The 23,638-nt window shown below is 31.8% G+C and overlaps 2 protein-coding genes across 3 annotated transcripts in view; one reads left to right on the top strand and one right to left on the bottom strand.

Moving 5' to 3' along the window:
- Positions 1–14,924: 14,924 nt before the first annotated feature.
- LOC147075067 (uncharacterized) lies at positions 14,925–23,017 on the bottom strand. 2 transcript variants are annotated; one of them, XM_085943080.1, is made up of 3 exons: positions 22,795–23,017; positions 19,696–20,511; positions 14,925–18,438 (listed from the first exon to the last, which is right to left on the bottom strand). In XM_085943080.1, exons 1-3 carry the CDS (start codon positions 22,894–22,896, stop codon positions 18,121–18,123), a joined length of 1,236 nt encoding a protein of 411 aa, XP_085799206.1. In that variant the 5' UTR covers positions 22,897–23,017; the 3' UTR covers positions 14,925–18,120. The 2 variants fall into 2 exon arrangements, with proteins under 2 accessions (XP_085799206.1, XP_085799208.1); XM_085943082.1 differs by having other exon boundaries at positions 18,311–18,438; positions 20,163–20,511; positions 22,795–22,995.
- Positions 23,018–23,286: 269 nt separating this feature from the next.
- LOC147075066 (endoplasmic reticulum metallopeptidase 1-like) overlaps positions 23,287–23,638 on the top strand; it is a 37,014-nt gene continuing 36,662 nt past the window's right edge. Inside the window, exon 1 of the mRNA XM_085943138.1 lies at positions 23,287–23,477. Within this exon, the coding sequence (XP_085799264.1) occupies positions 23,421–23,477 (57 nt within the window). The 5' untranslated portion in view covers positions 23,287–23,420. The remainder of the gene's footprint in view (positions 23,478–23,638) is intronic.

Raw genomic sequence — 23,638 nt, 5'->3', positions numbered from 1 at the left:
GCTCAGACTAAACTACGGGACTTATCAGATGTTTCTTTTAGCTTTGTCTCGAGGTACGCCGCGTGATTCAACACGGAATCGATATTTACGAGCGGATCGAAATAATTGTGACGTCAAAAAATCGTCGCAAGAAATGCTGGCTGAAGGCACGCATTTCGTGGTCGTGTCACTAACCTAACCTAACCTAACCGAATGTTACACTCCCAAATGGTCCGCATTTGGGGATGTCTCTGTGAATCTGGAGATGCCCGAATCGGTATCAAGCCTACAAATAGTAAGGGTTGATTACGAAAATAAGTAATAATAAACCGGCAACGTTGTACACGGTTGCCGGCAAAATTTTATATTGGCAACGCCGCATTGTATCGCTTCGTAAGCGGCCGTTTTTAAATGGCGGACAGAACGCGGCAGACTGCCAGACAGTAAACATTATTAACTCGCGCTACGCATAAAGTAAATTATAAAAATGTAACCATTAGTATATATTAACGTAAATAAATCTCGTCGTTTCCACCACAATTCCGGTGCGTTAATTGTCCACCTCCAAGTCCCGAATCCAGACGAAAAACCATACAAAGAAACAAAGTGACTGCATCTTTCCACTTTTGTAAATGGCGGGAGATGTCACTAACCTAACCTAACCTAATATAATCTTAGTTTGTGATAATGATGCATCAAAATGTATGAAAATTTCAAATTTTAAATTAACAATTATTGGATCGAAAAACCGATGCGCCGACAGAAAAGGGTATTTATTATAATTGTCTACATGGAATAAACTGTTCGTAAAAAAAATCATAAAAGCTCATGACGGCATCTGCGGCACAATTACCTAAGTATAAATTAATGTCACTTTTAAATAGGTAATTATAGTATTATTTGAATCTGAAAATAGGTACATACCTAATACATACTTATGTTTTGCCAAAATATTGTTTAAAATCATTTAACCTATTTTTATTAGTGTTTGTCTTCATTTACGATTTATTTGTTACATATTAGATAGATTTAGATTAGATAGATAGATTTGTGAATATCATCCATTTCCAAAGTGACTAACATATTTTTAATTGTTTTCAGCGCTTTGTGAAAACAGACTATTTAATTGTGCGAATATATATTCCCCATTTCAAAATAAATTACCATGAGTTTTGTCAAATTTACTTCAAAACTCAAATAGTTTTATTTAAATATAAAAAATAAATCGCAAGTGTTTAGGGAACAAATAATACACAGTAAATAATCTCAAACAAAAAAGAATAAAGCACTGACCTAATGTAGGGTAAGCCGCCCAGTGAATGCACACTTAAGGACTTTGGACAATTGGAAATTTCTAAAAAAGTAAGGTATTCTTATAGGTTCTTTTAAAAAATATTTTGCTCATCTATAATCTGTGTAGATTTAAATGAATTTAATAGATAATTATAATGTGCAACACATCTCTGTTTAATAAAAAAATAATATAGAAATTAACACAGAAAAGCCCAGTAATTGAACACAGAATCTAAAGAATGAACCTGAAAAAAACCAGTAAATGAACTAAGCATATTAAACATTTTAAGCATTTATTATTTTACAATTATAACAATTAATATGTAAGCAAAATAAATTGTGTATAGCTATGTTAATACTAATTTTATGGCATTGAAAATGATTTTTCTTAAAAAATAGGAAAATTTTGATTTTTTTTTAAACATTAAAGTTGCTCATTTATCTGCCGCCACATCAAAAAACTGTTATTGTACTGTAAATATTCCTTTTTGTGAAGTAATCTTAGATAAAAAAAGTTAAGGTCTACTTTTCAACCATAATACATTAATAAATTCTTTGGTCCATTCATTAGATTAAAAATGCTAGTTAATGAATTGGTACCGTAGTGTTCAAAAAATGTGTTCAAATACTAGCTATAAGCTTCCTAAAACATTTAAATACATATATATCGACATTTCAACTATATGTTGTAATCATTACAGGCTGTAATAATAAATAAATAAATTATGACTAATCTAGAGAATAAACACACCGTTTATTAATTGGATTAACCTCCATTAGAAAGACCAATAATGAACATTCATATTTAACGTTACGGCACAAAAAAACATACAAATAAAAGGATATTGACATGCCCATGGACTTCCCATCTTAAATGGGAAGTCGGAATAAGGTTTTGTAGGCCTAAAAAGCGACTCTTGACCTCCTAAGTCAATTAGCGGAGTAGAAAAAACCTATGATCGTATCACTTGGTTATTTAGCGGGATTTTGCTGGTGTGTATGGAATGAGCGGAAGCAAATAATTAGATACTAAAAGTATTAGGAATAGTAAAATTGTAACTTACCAGTATGCGATTTATTAATATGTAAGATTATACTAAGAATGTACCGTATAAGTCAGTGTACAAAAAAAAATAGCCGGAAACGATTTTCAAATCGATCATAATTCCGCGAACTCGTAATTTTCTTGATATCTGTAAACGTAATCCCTTTATCTTTTGACATCTCAACGAGCTGATTCCGAGAAGGTTCATTTTTTCGGAATGTCCATCTGACAGGTGCAAGGGTGGGTGAGAAATTTTCAAAAGAATTTAAATGAAGATTTGCCACCCTTCAAGTGCCTGCCGCCCCCAAGCGACGCTCAATCTGCCTACCCCCCACATGATGTCACTGAATGTAGTCACATCATCGTCTGCTTCATGGAAAACCACTACTGTTCTCAAAAGTTGTAATATTTGTTTTCTTCCTTCATTTGCTGCCCTTTATATTATACTAACCACCTTTATGCACTGCATGACCTGCCTACCCCCACGGTACCATGTAAAACCTCAATCACCGACGTTCCAGTCGACGTAGCACCCAGTAAAATAAGCAATTTCGACAAAAAATTGGGAAAGAGCTATAAAATTTCTCGACTTTGACCAGAATTTTTATCATTGGCGAAAAACATGCTTGCTGTGGATGTCTCATGAGAATTTCAACCTAACTTGCCTATTCTACATATTACCCAGGTTCCGGCGTCCTGTATGAGAGTATACGGCGGAGCTACGGGATGCTCTGGGAAGATGCGAGAAGACTGATGAGCGACAAAAACTCATAGACACGCCATGTGGTATCCATATGCAACTATGTGACGAACATGGTCGAAGAAGTTCTTCTTATACCAAAATGTCCTTTAGATTTATTATCCTTCAAAAAACCGAAATTTCATCTTTACTTTAGTTAATTTTTTATTATTCAAACAGATATCACGGTGTTTAATTTTTAAGATTATGCAATTTACTCGACATTGGCTAGTAATTTGAGTTTAAATTCGGACGAGATAACTCACGAAATTTGTGTGTGTGACCTGTTGATCACGGCCTCATACGGCCTCATAAAGCGTAAAAATTTGTAACAATACCAATAAACACTTCGCATATTTTTTCTCCCTCCACTAAGGCAATAACAATAAAATGCTCTCCTCATTCAAACTGGGTCTCTGGTGTTGGCATCGTAAGTTAGACACTTATCTTTTCTAGTTACACTTCTACTTATGGTTCTGCATTTTCTCTAAATCTTTATACAGTACAGATGCAATCTACAATATATATATTCTATTTCCTAGAAAAGTAACAGAAATATTGAGGTTTTAATAATAGTAAATATTGTTGAATATAGGGAAATAAAAGGTAAACATTTGTCATGTTACGTTTCACGTGACATGTCTACTTTTCAAACGCAGATATTAAATAAATAATATTAATTTAATTAACAATAAATTTAGCACAATTAAAAGTATGTGTCAACCTTGTTTCTAAAACAATGACGGTTAAAAAATGAGCCAATGGGGTTTCTTCCCGCCTTTTTGAAAGCGTCTTGTCAACAAACAACTTATTTCCGCCCAGAAGATTTCACTCCAAGATTAGATTCAGTTCAGATTAGACGTGCTCGGTTAACATAATAGAAACAGTTTCAACGCAGAATGGCGCTTCTTCTTTCGGACGGAAAGATAGAAGACAAGATGAGATTCCAGCCATCACACTTAAAGCTAAGTAATAATTACCATCTTACAACAAAAACTCTAATGTACTGTACCAAGTGAACGCTTCTCAAATTTGTATTAGAATTTTAATATGTTTCCGTATCATTTTTAAATTTCAATGTAAATTGTTTGTGTGTAATTAAATGACACTTTTAACGATTAGCTGTGTTCTTATTTTTATACTGTTATATTTCATTTGTAAATACACACACTTTAAGGCGCCCAAAAATTATAATTTAATATTTCAACGAGTTTACAAATGACATTTTATTTGAGGTAGATAAATGATTTATAAAGCATTCTTTATAGAGGGTTAAGTTGGCAGAAAGCCGAATCTTATAAGCTGTGAGATTAATAGTACTAAATATTTCATGTTTTATTGATTGAATTAGTTGGCACTTCATGTTTAATAATTGTGCATTACAATTATTAAACTTCTTTTACTATCATTCAAACTATTTACATTTTATACACCTTTCCATTTTCTATTATGACAATTGGCGCCCAACGTGGGGCACTTTTAAGTATAAAATTTACTAAAAACGTGTTTCTGTTATAATAATCTTGTATAAGGAAGGTTTTTTTCATTTCATAAAATGTCACTGTAAATTTGTTTCGACTTTTAAACTTTGAGATGTGTTACTTGGTACAATACTTTTGAATTAATTATTACCTATTATATTGTATTATATTTTATATTATATTCCATGCTATATTTCATTTATGTTGACAATTTGCTTATTATTGTATATTACCTATTGCATGAATTTTATGTGATTCGTATTTCTTTTACGTTTTTTGACATTCAATTCAATCAAATCAAATTTAAACCTACCTACTTTATAAAAACTTATTATGAAGTTTGTTTTGCTACATACTTTTCATTAAAACATGAAAAGTATGAAGTAAATCGATTTAAATGTTAGCTGGTTGTTAAATTGATTCAAATTTGTCAAATTCGATAAGAATAAGTTAATTTTCAACTATTTTAGTATTATTATTAAATATGATATAATTACTAAATTTATGGTAATGTTCATAGCTGCCATTAAAATTTTAAAGCTATTTCCGTTAATAAAGAGGTAGCCATTTTCTGAACTAAAATTACTATGATTAGTAATATTATAATTATAAAAGCATACGCCATTTTGGTTATGAATCCAGTTCAGTTTGTGCCTTCTTACAAAACACTACAATTTGCATAGTCAATTTTGTTGTTTTATTCAAGAAATTTCACGGTGAGTACTATAATTAAATAAATCTATATTATATTTCATAATATTCAATAATATTATGGACTATAGTAAAGTTCTTTCTGTTCATTCTTATTATTACCTAGCCATTCTTCTCACGCGATAAAAAAACGCCGAGACTTGAATGTAATAAATTTTTTGTTGACGACTTCGTTAATATTTACGCATTTTTTGTCGTGTGAAATAAAACGCGCCACACAATAAAACGTTGTGTTTCAAATTGTTTCAAACCAAAGAGATTGATCTTTGTTTCAAAACGTATTTTGTTTTGTTGTTTTCAATACCCGTGTCGAAATAATGCATTGACTTCAAATCACGCATGTGTATATTTCTTGTAAACAAAATTATATTATGCAAACGATATTCTTGAGATAATTGTAGAAGCATTTATATACCTACTTACATGAATTCCCGCTTGTTTTTAGTTTTTGTTGTTAGTTGTACCTACTCGATTTGTCTTCCAAGTTTTTTTGTTTGGAAAAAGATATAAATGAAGAAAAACCATTAAATCTTATCTTTGTGTTTTGGGGAAGTGATCAAACAGATATAATTTCATAGTAATCCGGTTAAATAAAGTCATATTTTTTTTCAATTTCAAATCAGTTGATATATAAAAATTCATTATTAATTTTGTTAAAATATTTTCATAAAAGAGAAATTAATTCCGCCATTTGCAAACCATAAAATTTGTTAAAATGCCATTATTTCAATGGAAAATTACCAATTTACAATGTTGCCAAATTTTGTTCCATAATACCTATATACCTACATAAATTATAAAACATTTTAGAAAGAGAAATCATAAATTTTGTTGTCTCCTTCTAAATTATCCTATGATAATTAAATTCGAAATTAGAATCTTGCAATTTGTACGTACTTATTCGCTGTATGCTATGTGGTTAGTGAGCTAGTATATAATAAATAGTAAATAATAAACCCGGCCGAATCCGACAAGTACATAGAATGTCTTGTTGCTATCCCAAACACACAAATAAGTGAGTGTTTGAGAAATAATATTTTTTATTTTTGTGGATTGATTTCTTTTCATATCATAAATGTTTGGTTATTTTTTTCAGGATATGGGAATGATTTATAATCTTGTTTCAAGATAATGGAGTATTTATATGTTTTTTTTAAAAAAAAAATGCCTATCTAAACAAATTCAAATTATTTAAAGTTAACTTCTTAATAATTTTTTTTTGTAAATTTATATTGTTTTAGTGTTTTGAAATTAATGATTTAAAACTCGTTATTTCTTACAAATCACTGAAAAACGCTATGCCAAATACTGTTTTCAGGGTTTTTCAACTGTTCGTATTGTGATTGATGAGACAACGAGATCATCGACATCGATACTACAACTACTTCTTTACTTCACTTCACTTCTTCACTTCTTCACTTCTTCACTTCTCTGCACTGATTGGATCTTCGATCTTGAAGAGAAAATCTACATTTCTCAGCACAACTGGATGAAAAATAACTGAAAAAGCTAAGTAAATTGAAATAGAATTGATTGGAATTGTTTTTATTGAACTTTTAGTAATGCTATAATAATTTTTTTTCTTCTTCTTCTCAACATTAAAAGTACTTACTCATATTTAAAATAAATTAATAAAATTACCAAGCAGAATAATTTTTGTTTGTTTAATTATTGATAGTTTTACAATCTATGTTTTCTTATAATTCACATTTGTAATTTTTAAGCGTTGTGATTTTAATTCTATATTGAAATTCATTTAACGTCCATTGGTAATTTAAACAATTTCAACAAATTTTATTAATGTAGGAGTATAAATAAATTGTAATGTTCAGCTTATATACATACTTAATAATTGACAACCAGCGAAATATTTTAATTTTTTGTGTACGAACCAATTTTATTCAATATTTTTGAATAGGTTTGTCCAAGCTGTTGTGAAACGAAGAGTTTCACAGCTATATTTTATAATATTGTACATATATTCAGTACAATAAATGATTTGGTTTTACTTTAGAGTGTATACTAAATTAAAAAATTCTGGTTTAACAATTAATTTTAAGAAATCCGAATTTTGTAAATCAGAATTAAAATTTTTGGGTTACATTGTAAATGAAAAAGGTTTGCAGTGCGATCCTATTAAATTAGATTGTGTTAAGAATTTTCCAATACCCAAGTCTTCGAAAGATATTAAATCATTTGTTGGTTTATGTAGTTATTATCGAAGATTTATAAATAACTTTTCTACTATTTCTGCACCTTTAACTAAACTAACTGGTATAAAAGGTGGTATTTCTAATTTTAAATGGTCACCAGATGCACAATTAGCATTTGAATCACTAAAACAGGCACTTATAACGGACCTGTGCGTTATTGTCACTAAAAGGCAATACACATAGAAGACTTGCAAATAAAATTATCAAAATAGGTATCATAATATTAATATTATATGAAAACGGACCTGTGCGTTATTGTCATCACAAGACAATACACATGGAAGACTTGCAATCAAAATTATCCAAATACCTATCGTATTAATATTATATAAACCCGGACCTGTGCGTTTTTGTCACCAAAAGACAATACACATGGAAGACTTGCAATTAAAATTATCCAAATATCTATTAATATTATATAATATATCCTTATCTACTAATATTATATCTATCTATATATTAATATTATTATTTTATAAACTGATTTGTAAACTTTCTGTTTGCGAATATTTTCTATAGATTTAATTGGACCTTTTCCAAGAACAATTATTTAATAATTTCAATAAAGACAATAAATTTAAAATTTAAGAAAGAAATCTGTTCAATATAATACTGGTGACATTGTTTACCGTTGAAATGCTATAAATTTCTTTTGCTGAAATATAATACTTAAAAAGATTTCACCTGTAATGTATATTCTGGGAGATATGAATTTAAAACCACTTGGAAAATTCCACATAAAAGATATTAAAAAAAGTATTTAATTGTTAATTTAACTCTAAAGAATTAATGATTGAATACATTAATTAATGATTTAAACTATTTAAATTAAACGAACTTATTATTATTAAACTGGCGCTAGGGGCCGTTCAGGTCCATGGCCGACTGCACAACGTTTTTCCAGGCATCTCTGTCCAGCGCTCTCTCTTCCCAGTTGACTATCCCCAGCCTTTCCGCATCCCTTTGAATGTTGTCCGCCCATCTCCGTCGAGGGCGGCCAAGAGGTCGAGTGCCAGCTGGTGTGCCTTTGTAAATCCTATAGAGAGTTCTAGATCGTTCAGATCGTACAACGTGGCCCGCCCATCTGAGCCTTCTTGACCTCAGAATATTAGTGATTCTAGGCTGGTATCGGTCGAAGAGCTCAGCGTTTGTGCGGATGCGCCACCGGTGGTTCTCATTGACGGGTCCAAGTATTCTCCGGAGGATTCTGTTTTCAAACACTTGGAGCGCCTTTTCTTGTTTTTCTGTTAAACCCCACGTTTCACATCCATACATGACGATTGGCTTGATGACCACGTTATACACCCGGAATTTCGTTTTGATGGACAGCATTTTGGACCTGAACAGACGACTCAGCGCGAAGTACGCTGCATTTCCACTTCTCAGTCGGTCAGAGAGCTCTAGGGACATTTCATTTTTAGAGGTAATGTTGGAGCCCAAGTACTTGAAGAGAGAGGTTCTCTCGAACGAGGAGTTTCTTATTCCAATGTTTCCAGAGGGTTCAATGCCTCTTGTCATTTTCAAATACTTGGTCTTTCCCACATTTACTCGTAGGTTCAACCTTTTCGCTGTGTCCTCCAGAGGAGTGAAAATATCTCTGACTTCTTCTTCAGATTCTCCGAGCACCACCAAATCATCTGCGTAGCCCAATATTTTATGGGACCCATTCAGGGTAACTCCACCTTTTGCTTTCAGAGCTTCTCTAACGGCTTTCTCTAAAGCTAAGTTGAACAGCATTGGTGATAAGGAGTCGCCTTGTTTTAGTCCTGCTGTCACCTTAAAAGATTCTGATATACTACCTTGCATATGAATTCTACTTCTGGATCCGTCCATGCATACTTTTATTATATTTATAAGTTTTGACGGTATTTCAAATTCTTTCAATATATTCCAGAGAGCTTCTCTATCAATAGAGTCATATGCGGTTTTAAAATCTACAAAGAGACAGTGTACATCTTGGGCGTATTCCCATTTCTTTTCAAAGATTTGGCGCAGTGTAAAGATTTGATCGGTAGTACTGCGGTTTCGTCTAAAGCCGCATTGGTAGTCACCAAGAATGTTTTCGGCATATGGTAGAATTCTTTCGAGAATAATGTTCGACAGAACTTTGTATGCAGTAGGAAGAAGAGAGATGCCACGGTAGTTTGCACAGTTGAGTTTGTCCCCTTTCTTGAAGATAGGACAGACCAGTGATTCTTTCCATTCTTCAGGAATCTTTTCTTCCTCCCATATTTGTTGCAGTAGCTCAAGCATGGCACTAAGAAAGGTTTCTCCTCCATGCTTGAGAAGCTCCGATGGAATATTATCGTTTCCTGCCGATTTGTTATTCTTTAAATAACTCAGTGCTCCCATCAACTCTGCCTTATTTGGTGGCGGTATAAGAGGTTCTGCTGTCGCGATTTCTTGCGATTCCAAAGGTTCATCTGGTACAGAGCGTTGAAGTAAGTTTTCAAAATGGGACTTCCATACGTTTAGCACTTGCTCTTTGTTTGCCACTATCTGACCCTGTTGATCTTTGATTTGTAGCGTGCTAGGTTGAAAGCCTCTTTTTTCAAAGCTCACTTTCGAGAAGAATGATCGAGTTTTATTTCGTTTTGCTTCTTCTTCCATCTGCTCAAAATTACTTTTGATGAAGCTTCGTTTGCACTTTCTCAGATGCTTTCGGACATTTTTGCACGTCTCGCTATATCGTTTCTGTGCTTCTTCGCTCTGCGTATTTTTCAGATAGAGCGCTCTTTCTGCTCTTCTCTCCTCCACCATTTGTCGGCAAGTGTCGTCGTACCAAGGGCACTTTACTTTCTTGGGTGCCTTACTTTATTTTTTAATAAGAAAGTTATTTATTCATTACTATTCAACAAAAAGGGTAACTCTATACATTGTATAGACACTTATTTTTTTAGATTCATTGTTAATACAAGTAATTTTGTATTACTAACAATTCTTTATGTATGTATTGATGTCAAAGACTAAAAGTCTGTCTATTAAACAAAACTATCATTCTTGTTGTAATAATCGTTGCGCTTTGCAACAATTACCTTTATTCAATATATTATAGAAACTTCTTAATATTGTTTAACTCTAATTAAATAAATCTTCTATGTAAATTGTTTAAACTGTTTTAAACTACATATTTTTGTTTTTTTTTATTCAAGGTTGATAATGTCGATCCTGAAGTACTATGAATGAAGTACAGTCTACTTGTGGAATTCAAGGCGGCAGCTTTCCAGCGCTTTGACTATGGAATTGCAACCTGATACAAATTGTTGTCCTAAAAAATGGTATACTTTGCTTAATGAATGTATAAAAAAACACTTATAAAATAATGTATTTCAGTATATTGACAGGTATCGGTTTTAATTGCTTGGTTGTGGTTGTTGAGAGGTTTTTTGCGTGGATTCTGACAAGTACGATTGTCAATTTTTTGTTTTGTATTAACAATACTGTTATAATCCTAATATTGTTTGGATTATTTCTATAATATATATATTTTTTAATACTGCTAAAAGTTTTTTTTTTGAGAGTAGAGAGTTTGACGCGGTCACCTAGATTCAAAGGTATTTTTTTTCTCTTTTTTCTCGTTCATGGTGATAATTTCTAGTTATTTAACCTTATTGAACGAGGTTATACAATTTCTCTTCTGTAGCTCGGCATGTCGGATAGACTGGTGTAACTTATGTTGGCCAGCGCCTTCGTGTATTTTTCTATGGATTGTTTGTTAGCTTATGAAGTCGCGAAATTTTATTTAGTTGCAACGATTCTATTTCTTACCATTGAGTTGCGAACATAGAGAGGGGATTCTTTACTCAATGGGGCATATATTGCGTGATCTCACGGTATGCTATTTTTTCGAGCTCAGAATAGGAAACAAGCCTGGGAATTGGTCACTAAATTAAGTTCTTACTCGAAATGTTTTTATTGTAAAAAGGCAATGGTGGAGGCTTGAATGCTTCTTATTTTGTGTCACTAAATTTGTTCTTTGCAAAGAGGTAACAACATGACAAAGTGTTTGTTGCTTCGAATTTCGCTGGTGGAGTTCAAAAACTTAATTACAAATTAACTTCGGACGTTTAATGTAATGTTTTTGATTATTTTTGTGGGTTCAGATGATATTTTCATAGCTTTCTTTTTTTAATTTCTTTGTTAATTATACCTTCCGATCGATCCAGCAACTTTGCTGAATTATTTAGTTAAAGCAGTTGAATCTAGAGGAGGAATATAAAAGACTTTGAGATTGTTTTTGTGTTTTGATTGATCTTGGCTTAACTAACCGGTGGAGCAATAAAAGATGATGAATAAAAGCCGTAGATGATGTATGAAAGTAACGGAAAATTGTATGGTATGTTAGAATAGTGTAGTCATGAAGACTGGGCCATAGTTAGGGATGTCCGAGCCAATTAAAACTGGAAACATTATTATTGATTAATTTTTGTATGTATAATAACTTCGGTGAAGGTTTTGTTTTGTCGTGTCATGCGAATATCATGATAATTTTATTAGTCGTAGAATGTCTAATCGTTTAGGAAATGTTGTTCGATGCTATTGAGAGTAACTGAACCATTCATTGCGTTAATCCCGGTAAATGACACAAAAGACCACAAACTCATCTAAATATTTTGTTGCTATGTTAACTATTAATTATAAATGTACGGACAGCTTGCTAAATGGTAAGTTAGTATATACCGTCGAGTTGAAAACCCTAAGTCGAGTTATTCCTATCACTAAATATATGGGCGTTCCTTTTTTTTCATATTTTCGAATATATTTTTTCTCTTTAAATATTTTACAAGTGTAAATGTTTATAAATTACAAGTTGGTACTGGATTGTGTTCTTTTTGTAGCCTGTAATTGCCTTCTGGGACCTGGAGCGAAAGGAATTTCAGTTTAGTACTTGCTTAATCTTCTCAGACCCATATGTTTGGTACCTTTCTCAGAATTTCTATTGAATTAACCCTGTTGAATTTTATCGTGCTTTTTTCTCTAATAAAAGTATATTCGTAATGAATAGTCATATTTTACACGTTGATTCGCAGTTGTTTTCAAATAAATACTTAATCAATATGAATATAAACATATTGATTTCTCTTAATTGTGCATAATAATTAATTTTTGTATAATTTTTCTTCTTACAAATTGTAATTTGATGATATTTAACCTGTAAATTAATATGGTTAAAAGTAAAATCACTCCTTATTAAATTAAATTACAATGCAACAAGAATGATCGTAAAACTTAAATGTCTCTTTAAAAATAATTTATAGTATAATTCTATAAATTAAAATTTTCTTTTCGTCCAATATAACTTGGATTGTATAAAGTTATTGTAATTTTTTTGTTCTTATTGTCAATAATAATGTATATTATAATGGTATAGCATGGAAGCAACTTAATCTCTAAATCTTTTATCTTTATTTCCATTATTTGAATGATATCTAAATGGAAGCAACTTAATCTCTAAATCTTTTATCTTTATTTCCATTATTTGAATGATATCTAAATGGAAGCAACTTAATCTCTAAATCTTTTAACTTTATTTCCATTATTATGATGATATAGTATGGAAATATCTCTTAATTTTGTTACCATTATTTGAATGATATTTAAATGGAAGCAACTATTGTCTATTGAATTTTATTACCAGTATTTAAATGATGATATTTAAATGGTATTAAATAGTATTTCTATATTTTATTACCAATGTTCAAATAGTATTAAATAACTATTATTTCTTGATTTTATTACCAATATTTAAATGGAATATCGTGGTAATTATAATTATAACTCAAAAAGGTATTGTTTGATAGGATTGTGGCGCTTTTTTCAATTTTTAGGCGTTCTTTTCATAGAACTACCATAAATCGCCACAATTTTGTTATAACAACCAAATATTACTAATGATAATGGAATTCTTGTTATCACTATTTATATATAAATAAATTTCTGTAATTTAAGTAAAAGATTGTGGATTTCTTGTTCAAATTTGTTGGCGTACTTTCCAAAAGTACTACCGTAACTTTCCACAATTCTTTATTATAATATAATATTATGTTTACTACGATATGTTATCACCTAAAATGACTGATTAACAATAAGTATTCCGCTTTTGTTATAAAAGAAAAATGTTTAAGATTGTTTCTTTTTCAATTTTGGCGTTCATAGAGAACTACCTTTTCTTAATAAACAATTCTTAACTGCATAATTAACTATATTTACAATTTTCTCTAAATTTTACCCTATTTTAAAAATTTTGTGTGTACTTGCATGTACATTTTTATTACCTGATTTATATGTGATTTTTAATTATAATTGTATATCTGTTTTCTTCGATTGGTATGGTACATAGAGTATAATATTTAATTTTTAAACAACTTTTTCGACGACGAGAAGAATAAATATAATTTCAAGTTCAGTGCAAGTGTAGATAGTTCCTATTGAAGGAAAGAAAGTGAAACCTTAGCTAGTTCTAAACAAGAATGAAAAGCGAAGACCTGAAGGATGACACGATCTTCTCCGATGTACGACACAATCTTCTCCGATGTACAAAATGATCTTCTTTTGAAGGACAACACTACCTTCCTTTGATGGACAAAACTATGCTGAGTCACTACATTATTCTAACAATCTGTTGGATACTGCTTCCACATGAGGTGCCTGCGACTACTGTCGACTGACATTGGACACCCTGGGGAGGAGTTCCAGATTTTTTCATCTATTGCGGAACGAGGGTATTGTCATGTTACGTTTCACGTGACATGTCTACTTTTCAAACGCAGATATTAAATAAATAATATTAATTTAATTAACAATAAATTTGGCACAACCTTGTTAAAAGTATGTGTCAACCTTGTTTCTAAAACAATGACGGTTAAAAAATGAGCCAATGGGGTTTCTTCCCGCCTTTTTGAAAGCGTCTTGTCAACAAATAACTTATTTCCGCCCAGAAGATTTCACTCCAAGATTAGATTCAGTTCAGATTGGACATGCTCGGTTAACATAATAGAAACAGTTTCAACGCAGAATGGCGCTTCTTCTTTCGGACGGAAAGATAGAAGACAAGATGAGATTCCAGCCATCACACTTAAAGCTAAGTAATAATTACCATCTTACAACAAAAACTCTAATGTACTGTACCAAGTGAACGCTTCTCAAATTTGTATTAGAATTTTAATATGTTTCCGTATCATTTTTAAATTTCAATGTAAATTGTTTGTGTGTAATTAAATGACACTTTTAACGATTAGCTGTGTTCTTATTTTTATACTGTTATATTTAATTTGTAAATACACACACTTTAAGGCGCCCAAAAATTATAATTTAATATTTCAACGAGTTTACAAATGACATTTTATTTGAGGTAGATAAATGATTTATAAAGCATTCTTTATAGAGGGTTAAGTTGGGAGAAAGCCGAATCTTATAAGCTGTGAGATTAATAGTACTAAATATTTCATGTTTTATTGATTGAATTAGTTGGCACTTCATGTTTAATAATTGTGCATTACAATTATTAAACTTCTTTTACTATCATTCAAACTATTTACATTTTATACACCTTTCCATTTTCTATTGACACATTACCACAAGAGTTTATAAATTGTTGATTGAAACCAATAGATACTTTTTTTTATAAAATTGTGTGATTTAATTTAATTGATGTTTAATAAAATCTCATACAATATTGTATTTGAAATAAACAATATCGAAATATACCTATACATAATTTATAATTATTTCATATTTCACTGAAAACAGGAGTACAGCATACATCGTTCCATCATTGTAAATATTACCCTATGAAATGTAAGCATTTCCCAAAATAATAATATAATATGAGCTTTTTATATGCATTTTTAAAAAAGAAATTGCACATTATAATTTGACAAAGTACAGTGAAACCCCGATTCTACGGTTTTCAAGAGACCCTAAAAAAACGGTAAATGCGGGATAAAAAAAAAAAACTCGTTTTTCTCCTGGATTTCTTTCGACGTCTTGAATTATTTTCAGTTTCTCAGCTAGAGTTCTAGTTTTCTTCATGGGGGGCATTTTAGTTGCGACTTAAATAAAAATTCGTGATACGAGATGTGAGGCAAGCCTGAGCGCCGAACGACCTGAGCAAACAAAGCAATGCGACTGAAAGGTCTGTATGTATCATAAACAATACTACGAAGCGAAATGAAGAATATTCAACAAAAACGGTCAATCGGGATAATATTTGTGACGGGACCATAATATTTAGACGAGAGATCGAGAAAAACGATAAATGGGGGAATGCAGTGACGTCCCTAGATAACATGCCGCCCCTAGGCAGCGCCAAAATGCCGCCCCATTTTTTATACAGTATTTTTATCATCCTTTCATGAGTCCAATATCTGAGATTCTAAGAAATGTGTTGTATAGATACATTACTAGCAAAATATCAGATTGTAATTATTCGCAAATCTGCACGTGTCGTTTCTAGTCACCATGGACGTAGAAGGGAAACGGAAGTAAACTAGATGTCGCGAACCCGACAAAACCAGTGAGCTAAATTTTTTAATGGAAAGGTGTTTTCGTTATTACCAAGTTTAGGTAGCTATTTTTATATATTCCAAATGATTCTCCTCGATTTGCCGCCCTTTGAGTAACTGCCGCCCCCAAGCAACGCTCAATCTGCCTACCCCCACGGGATGTCACTGGGGGAACGGTTAATGCGGGATTATTTAACATTGTTCTAATGGGTGTTTGGGAAAATGAACGATCCATGCGAGAAAACGATTTATGCGAGAACGGTAGATCGGGATTCCACTGTACATTAAAAAGTGAAATAGGCTGTTATTATATACCCGGAAGTGTGGTATATAATAATGTCAAGTAGTGTTTAAGTAAAGTTTATTGAATGTTTGTAGTTTATTTTCAATATTATTTTTGTCCAAAACTAATCATCTTTATTCCTATAAACATTAGTTACGATTATAGAATATAATATAATTAATCATTAAATTCGCACTTTTAATATCAATTGCTGTTTAGGTAGTATATATTAAATAATCACTTATTATCGAATCTTCATCACTGATATTTCTAAATTAACATTGTTGTAATAACAAAACATCAGTCAAACGAGTTACTAGAGTGAAATTTGCACCTGAAAGAGATTGTTATAAAACACCAATTAAGTAGAGATTTTAATGTCAACTTTACCTTGCAAGAGCAAAAGCACTGGTTGAGTATTTCGACATGAAATTTAATTTAAAAATGAATAATTATTTAGGTGTATCCAAACGAGATCTAGAACAATTAACTGTTGACACAGCATTCGCAAGATATTTGGTTCAATTGAAAATATTTTATTTAACCCTTTGGCTGCTACGATCTTGTGCAAAATCCGGTCGAAGATTGCTACCAATAATTGTCGATAAATTAAAGTATTGTATTATTTTTAGACACCTTACCAGTCTAATTGATTCTGCGAAATCGGAATATTATGAAAACACGTTTTGTAATTAGTTTATCGTTTTGAATAGATAATGAGGCTATTAGATATTCCCCGCTTCGTCTGCCTTTAAAATTAATTGAAATTCTCTTTCTCGCTCTATCATACTGACGACCACGTGTGCGAGCGAAACGAACTATCGAGTTTTTATTTTTAACAGCTATTGAAAACAATTGGTTGTGAAAAAGGTCTTCATGGTGTTTGCTTATCGGAACATTGAAAATATAGCAAATGATTTTTATTTCATTATTTTTTTATAAATTAAATTGTTTTTATATAGTATAAATCCACTTTAATTTAATAGAAAATCTACGGTCCCTTCAGGGAGTCACGAACCGTGTATTTTACTTTAGTAAATTAGAAATAAGTAAGTTAGTATTAATTAAGTAAGTATAATCTTTAGTATTTTTAGGGAAACACTGTTCTAAAATACTTTTCCCACTGTTTCAAATGTATAATATTAAATAAAAAATTGTCATTCCACCCAGAATATGACTGTAAACAAATAAAAAACGAAATTTGTTTATATTGTAAACTGAAATTTGTATTTGAAATTAATGCTTTTATTATAAAAATGCTGATGCGATGAAAAAAAATACAATTGTTATAAGTTCTAACCCTACCCAGTCACAAAACATATATAAATCAAGTTATATTACACAACAATAAAACTAAATATATCAAAAATGTTTCATACCGCTGAAGCAGTAGTATGTTCCAAAATTGACTTAACATTTCAGGCATCAAATGCAAAACGACGATCGTTGTGGCCAATATCAAAAACAACGATATATCGTTGCGTAGCAGTCTAAGGGTTAAATCATATTTTAGTTATGTATCATAAACCAATTGTTTCAGATAGTGAATTGATGGAAATTTCACAATAAAATTGACTCAATTAATGCATTAAGGGTTTACCATAAATGACATCATAATTTTTAGCTATTTTTTGACCCGATGAGAGGATATCATTACAAAATCTTTTAATCGCAATCTAAATTAAGTCACATTTCAAACCCTACTTCTTCACGCCTTCAATTATGGCAGACCTCCTCCCCCGTAAGACATGACATCACATATGTAGAACCGCCTTATAGCAAAAAATTTTACAACCATTTGCCATCCTTGCACTCAAAGCAAATAAGTTTTCCTTCTGCCGAGTGTGGAGGTCACAAGTTTTTTATTAATATCTAATCAGATCTATCGACTCTCTTCTTTGGTAACTCCATCCCTTTGTGATTGTTTCTGAAGTGGCTCTTCATATTAGAGCCTTGCATGAACCCTTTGTTGCAGACGGGACAGACATAAGGTTTCTCCCCAGTGTGGAGTCTCTCATGGTCTTTGAGGGTCTTCTGCACGGCAAACTTACTCTCGCAAAACCGGCACGGGAATGGTTTTTCTCCCGTATGAACTCGGGTGTGGAAGGTAAGACTGATTTTGTAGGTGAACCGTTTATTGCAAATGTCACACTCATAATTTTTGACTCCTGTGTGTATTTTAATGTGTTCCTGAAAGAAGACGATATGTACAAAAATTAATAAAAAAATCATATTCATCATTATCATCAAAAGTTGGGGTTGATCTACTGCTGGATGAATTTACATCTATAAACGGTATATGGGAAGTAAAAATGCGAGAAAAAAAATTAGTCCAAATTCAAAGTGATTATGGAAAACAAATGTTGCCTTGTTTACTTGGTGCAAGCACACACTACAATCAGTCGACGCTGCGAGTCAGATGTTCAACGTAGGGATTGTTTAAACAGGTCAGAGGTTCCATCCGTGTGCCAGTCTGGCAAAGAAGTACTACGCAACATATGATCGTTGTCATTTTATTATGAAAGTCTTAGTATGTACTTGACTATCGAAATATTGAAAAATGTGCTTAAGGAAAAGTCGTGGGGACGCTGATTTATAGGGATAGGATTTTAGAAAAAACAGCGACTTCACACTGTTTTATTTAGCACAATATCACTGAGTATTGTATTTTACTTTTATTAATATAATATCTTCCCAAGAATTGATAGTTAACGCCAATAAAGAAATTTGTGGGACTAATAGTTTTTTCATTATTTCATATCAAACGGTAACTATCCTATTGCATTGATTGTAAGACGCATGGTTTTTTCTATTTAGGTGTCTAAATTCGGGGCACATCATTGAATCGGTAAAGTTTTACAATTGCTGTCGAAAATGCAGCAGTCATCAAAACGCGCCAGCATCAAAACTTGCTCGAATCGTTAGCTGCTTGGAAGAAAATCCAAGACTCAATTAGTGGAATACTTAAATAGTGGAATAATAATAATAGTGGAGTGAAATACTTGGAATAGAAAAAAGCTGCATCACACGGCACCCTTAATGGCACAGAAGACAATATTTTATGGAAAAACGATGAGACAAAAATGTAATTTAGAAAAATTATAATTAAACCTGAAGAAGTTTCAGACTCTGATGGTGATTACCTATTACAGATGAATGTGCATAAATAATAATAGTGGTCTTTATTCATCTTCATTGGCCCGCAGGCCCATATGTTCGTATTAGGATTGGACATGTTTGAAAAAAAAAATAAAAAATTTAAACAAAAGGGTCTGTCTTTTAACTCATTTAGTGCTGACACCACGATTGGCACGTTTGCGATACCTGGCCATGAGATATAATTAACATGGTATTTAAATGTGGTAATTAAAAATGAATTAACAGATCAACAGTGATTGTGTTTCAATGCAAAACAGTATTATAAAGGATATTTTTTTAATAAATTACCCTCAAAGCCCTAGGTGTACTTAATGTTTTATTGCACAGCTCGCACGGCACCAATTTTAACTTTTGATGCACAACTTCCATGTGACGTTTAGAGCTTGTGTTGGTAGTGAAAGTCTTTCCGCAGATTTTACATAAAAACCCCCGAACATTCAAATGTCTTTTCTCGTGATTCCTCAGCAAGACCTTGGTGGAGAAACATTTCGAACACTGTTCACATTTGAAGCTTTCGCCGTCATGTATTTTCATGTGCGAACGGAAAGAATTGGCTTTTGGAAAATACTTTCCGCACACTGGACATAATTGACTTGTATCGGCCCTGTTCTTTCGATTTTCATCAATTGCCTTAGTTGTTTCTGGTCTATCAGGTTTATTGATATATATTTTCACTCTGGCGTATTTAATATAGTCTTTCTTACTATGCTTTATGGAATTTTTAATTTTTTTATTTTTGATTTGATGATTATTACCCGGGTGTTTTATTACTACTTCATTGTCAGTTTGTAGTGTTGTTTTGTAGCCGTTATCTTGAACCGTTGCCGACTCCTCCAAGTATTCTTTGATGGGTCTATCATCGTCATCTTCTCCATAATCTTCATAGCTGAGTCGATCGATATCAGAAAATTTGTCATCGTCTCGCTCCAATTTTGGTTCACATTTGAAATCTTTATGATCATTTTTCACATCCTCGGGTAAGTTTAGTTGTTTTCGAAGAATTTTGTCTGTCTCCTCGCATTTCTGTACGAATTGCACGATACCTCTCAGTTTTTTATAACATTTTTTGCACACGTAATGTGGTAAGCCATCATCTTTATAGACCTGAAAACAGTGCAATTAAAACTGAATCAACAATTCATACAGAAGAGCGTTATTTAATTTTATAGAATTTGAAAATTTGTAATATTTTTTGACTATCTTGTATATTTTTGCTAAAACCACAGGCAGTTTTTAAGATAAAATGACAATATTCCATGTAAAATTACAGTATGTATAATAATAGTGCTTTTGAAACTTTTTCGCGACACAACGAATAATAATTATTATGCATCTATGCTATTTACACTTAAATTGACATATTTGTACATTTTGCTACCAAAAAAATAACATAAGGATACAATTGAATACGTGTATTAATTAAGGCTCTAAGTACCAAAAAGTAGTATTGCCTGTAGTTACAAAATACTGAGTCATTGCAGTAAAATTTCATGAAGCAGACATTTTGAAAAATGTGGTTTTACAGTGTGAAGCAATCACGGCAGTTTCTATAATTTTAGGTATTAAGAACTTGCAAGTGTCAACACACCATCGACAGCCATTTTATATTGAATGAGGTTGACCACTGTAGTGCTATTTACACCATTATAAATAAAACAGGCCAACGGACTTACAACGTCGACAGGTTTAAATATTTTGCTGTATTTTTTTGACTTGCTTGAGGCACTTAGACCATAGTTGAAGTTATTGGCGTTAGTATGTAGAACACTTTTCTATAAAAATGTCAGTTTTTTTGTTTTTGGTACTTAGCGCCTTAATTAATACACGTATTCAATTGTTTCAAATAAAAACTTCAAAAATTCAAGTAAAATGCACAAAACATGTTAATTTGAAAGTATGAAAAAGGTATTCTTCGTATCATAATTTTATTCAGTGTTATTTTGAATAGTAATGCTTAAGGCCATGCATTAGTTGAGGCACGGTCTAAAAAGATCGTTGCTAGGCGATGTGCGGATTGCGGGTCGCGGGTGAAAATGACGCCTGTCAAACGAAATATTATTTCTCATATAAATCCAACATACGTCCATTTTATGTTCTGTTTATTATTCTATTAGTATCAATAATAATATATTCATTGACATGTTTGCTTTTTAAAGTAAATGGGTAAAGTTTTTAGTCATCTTTACACGATTTTAGAATTAATTGGCCCGTCGCCATCACGCAGCAAAGTGACGTGCGTCCGACTCCACGTTCTCTCAATGAATGCGAAGCAAGTACAAATTTTCGTCGCGCGTACAGTTGAACATTATTTGGCGTTTCACTGATGCGTCACCTTAAGCCCTCCTCCCAAGCAGCAACTGAAATCCGACAGAACTGAAACTTCAGTATCTATCTAATGCATTTCAATGGCGGCAAGACTGGAATCTCTCAGTTTCAAGACGTCCGCAACTCCGAGGAAATGTGACACGCTAGTCTCTGTCTCTCAGTTGCCTGTCATCAATTAAACAGTGGTACATACCAATATCAGTAGAATCGATGAAAAAATCATATATTCTTATCAAAATTGGTAGCACTTCTAAACAAGTGTCATGCCCTAACTGTGATTGATAAAAAAATCAATCACAAAGGTTTCGGGATTATGTTTACTAATCCTGGGATTCATAGGTGTCCCTACTGTAGACTGTAAAATAAGTTATAGATTCAAATTGAATGTAGTTATGCAGAATGTAGCCAGTCCACAATAATGTCGAGCTGAGATAATGGCACTTTAGTAACAACATGATTGTTAAAAATGTATGTAAAATGTCAAATTGTAAATAGTATTTTATTTCAAGAATAATTTTTTTGCGGCTTGGCTATTTTCAGCAGAATATAGAGAAAACCTTCTCGCATCTGCACCGCGATTTCCTAACTCTCGTCTCGTGTGGCACCAGACGAGATGACGTAATTGTGACGTCACGCTCGAGGCATGCCGACCGCGCACAGAATAACCATAGAAAATTTTATTATGATACACCTATATGTGTATGGTGACAATGAATAGCGCCGCTGTCTGACCACTCGCTATTTTCTCGAATGCTATTATCACTCCGGTAGTACGTCAAAATGATGTCATATGACGTCATCTCGACCGGGAAGCTTGCACTCGCAAGTTCTAACATAGGGGCTACGATCTATATCATATCTATTTTTTTTATTTTTTGTGGACTGGCTACTTTCTGCACAACTATGTCCAACACTTTCATAATTAAAGAGTTATGATAACAAGATTTTACTCTATTAGTTACAATTCGACCCTTAAATCTTTCTTTTTCAAATCTAATTTGTTATCGAGCTATGATTATGTTTCATGTATAGGTACCAAATAAAAATGAAAGACGAGCTAACCAGTAATTTGCAGTGTAACATTATTTTTTCGGAGACGTCTGGACCCTCTTTGAATATATTATGCTTTGCATCTTTGGATAGACACAATCTACAGGTATGCATTTTGTCATCAAAATCTTTACTTTGACTTTCTTACAACATCTTTGGTCAACATACAATAATATTATTATGATTTTCAAAACAATTTCACGCCAATGTCACTTTGACAGATAGCATAGATAATATTCTATTATACGATGTAGACATAGACAATTTAATCATGAAAATGATAGTTGATGGCTGAATGTCAGAAGAATTTTTATTTTGGATAGAGACGAACTGAATTAAGAATTTATTGGAAGAGTTATTTATATACCAATTAATAAAATATATTTTTAACAATAAAAATTCAATGAATTTATTAATTAAGAATACAACTAATAATTAATTAATAATTAGTAATATTATTTATTCAATTTAGGCAACGTAGCAACTCTGTGATTATAAAAAAATACAGTAAAAAAATATATAAACAAACAATCTAAATAGTAAACAATCTGACAGTGACAGTTGACAGTATTAGAATAGACAGCGTAGCGGTGTAATAATGGGACATTTTTAATGTACGTTTTGTATTTTTATTTACAATGAACTACCAAAAGAGTAAATCTTCAATAAACATAGACGGATTGGATAATTTTCAGGTAAATCATTTTTTTAGGTTACCTATATAAAAAATATACAATCGCGTCGGCATAATAATAATATGACTATTATTTTTATTTGATGGGCTGAGAATAAAATTAAGTAGCAATAATTGAACTACATAACATGTTGGGACATTGTATATAAATAATATTAATTA

Source organism: Rhyacophila brunnea, unplaced genomic scaffold (assembly GCF_057557595.1).
Source record: "Rhyacophila brunnea isolate RB1 unplaced genomic scaffold, BYU_Rbru_1.0 scaffold_15, whole genome shotgun sequence".
In the NCBI taxonomy this organism is placed as follows: domain Eukaryota; kingdom Metazoa; phylum Arthropoda; class Insecta; order Trichoptera; family Rhyacophilidae; genus Rhyacophila; species Rhyacophila brunnea.
Note: the sequence above shows the minus strand (reverse complement) of the source record. Positions and strands in the feature narration are given on the sequence as shown.